Source organism: Malurus melanocephalus, unplaced genomic scaffold (genome assembly GCF_030028575.1).
Source record: "Malurus melanocephalus ecotype Western Australia unplaced genomic scaffold, MMel_1.1 scaffold_995, whole genome shotgun sequence".
NCBI classification, from domain to species: Eukaryota; Metazoa; Chordata; class Aves; order Passeriformes; family Maluridae; genus Malurus; species Malurus melanocephalus.
The window spans coordinates 100,754-102,938 of NW_026624227.1; the positions used below are offsets into that span (position 1 = coordinate 100,754).

The window sequence follows — 2,185 nt, forward strand, 5'->3', positions numbered from 1 at the left end:
GGTATGATCCTCACTGCTGCTCCTGAGATCGATCCCTTCTCCTCAGCCCTAACCTTTCGTAGAGAGAAATTCCCTTCTCACTGACCTGTTCCACCCGGATATCAAATTCTCCGTTCACCTTCTTCCCCTGGAAATATTTGGCCCTGCAGAAGAAGCAAGAGAGACAAACATGGTTAAATAAGATTTTTGTCAGTTCTGGTTCTGCATTTCCCTTTTTGCTCCAGAATTTTTATATTTTTCTAATTCCTATATTCCTTTAGCTTTCTGTTCTCCAGAAGAAACCTGCCAAGCCGGATGAAAACCACATTGGAAAGTTCCTTCAAGGCTTGTGACTTTTTCATTTAATTTTCAAACCAAAACCCGAATATTCTCCTAATCCTTTCCAGGGAACAACTCTAATGGATGATTCTTTGCTATATCTCATTTAACACTCAATCTTTATTCTGTGAGGGGAGAGCAGCACATGGCACAGCATCAGGAAATTCTGATTTTGGCCAAGGAGCCTTGTCAAGTCCTTGTGAAGGTTGTTCTCATGCTCTGTCACTACAGAACTGCTTTTCACTTCTGTTTCTTTTTAAATTCATATTTGTGTATAATGCCCTTTTATTGATYAGGCAGTGAGGAAACTGCCAATAGAAATTTCCCTGTGAATATTTCCCCCCAGTTCTTCCTCTGACCAAACAAACCTGACAGAACAAAACACAAATTTGTTTTGTCAGYCATCCTCCCCTATAAACTCTCAGAATGCCACGGAGGCTCCAAAGGGCTCTTCTGTTTGGAAATAATGGAAAAGGGTTTACCCGTGCAAGAGCTGTTTCCAGAGAAAAAGTCACTCTGGGTTCCAACTGGCAAAGGCAGGACAGAGTAAAGAAGTAAAGGAAAATGAGTGGAAGCCAGCATTTCTCCCTATTTTATAGTATAAGGGGAAAAAAATAAAAAAGAAAGCTGGCTCATAATTTTATAGTATATGTCTATTTGTTCCAATAAAAGAAGGAAAGAGAGTAGGAAGGCAATTCTCCCCATGGCTAAAGCACACACCAGTTTTTAGCTGAATGCTCCCTTCCCCCAATAATGTGAAGTGTAAATAAAAAAAATAAGTAATTTTGTCTTTCTGGCTCAAAATGAAGTCACAATTTTTCATTATAACAGAAAAAAAAATAAAAACTTTAAAAAAATTAAAAATTAAAAATTAAAAATTAAAAATGGCACATGGACAGAAGAAATGAGGACAGCATGTGAGATGTTGAGCTGGACAGAGCACAGAGCTGTAATGGGATGGGGAGGGAGCAGATGGGGGTGCAGTTCTGTGATCTCAGGGAATTGGAATGTAAATATGTTTTGGCTGAGGAAAAGTGCGGGAACGCTCAGGAGCAATTCCTGGGTGGGATTTACAGCACCAGGAAATCCATTCCAATGTGGCCCCGTGGCCTGGGAGGGAGGAAGGAGCAGAATAAACTAAAAAGGAAGCAGCAGAATAAACTAAAAAGGAAGCAGCAGAATAAACTAAAAAGGAAGCAGCAGAATAAACTAAAAAGGTCTGCCCTGGCTGGAAGGGAGGAAAATTGCCTCGAGCCCCTCTGGTTCTGGGAAAGGAGATATTTTCTTGTGCAAAGGCATCAGACAAACTCCTGTTGTGTTGACATGGTTCCAGGGGCACGAGAAACCCACAGCCTCTTGCTATGAAATAATCTGGAAAGAATAGAAGTTTAATTTGCAGAGATATTCTGTAAACCAGCCCAGTCTGCCTCAATGACAACAATAATTGGGGGAAGCAATGAACAATTCTCTGTAAATGTGGAGTGTGCCTTTAACAGRAGCAGGGAATAATAAAGGATAAATTCACATCCCATCGTCTGCCTGAGCTGAATTCACAGATTTTCAGATGTTCCTACAAGACCTCAGTGGAACTGACACAGCAAATGTTGTAGGGTTCTTTTGGAAATTGGGAAGCCCTTTYTCAGATGGAGCAATCAGCACGATCCCAAATCCCCCAGTGACGTGATTGCTGGAACATTTCCGAGTCATTAAATCCAAATAATATGGCCTGGAGCTGTTTGCAAGGGGTATCATTTTTGTGCAGGATTTTGCTATTTTTTTTTCAGCCTGCTTCAGTTCTCCTGGAATTTGAGGAGCAGAAGTGCTGGCCTAACTTGGACCAGCACTGGGGATGTTCAAGCAGAAGAAA

General features: G+C 41.2%; 1 protein-coding gene across 1 annotated transcript in view; it reads right to left on the reverse strand.

Moving 5' to 3' along the window:
* LOC130585891 (synapsin-3-like) overlaps positions 1-2,185 on the reverse strand; it is a 29,328-nt gene that overhangs the window by 20,952 nt on the left and 6,191 nt on the right. Inside the window, exon 2 of the mRNA XM_057386559.1 lies at positions 86-143. Coding sequence (XP_057242542.1) covers positions 86-143 — 58 coding nt within the window. The remainder of the gene's footprint in view (positions 1-85; positions 144-2,185) is intronic.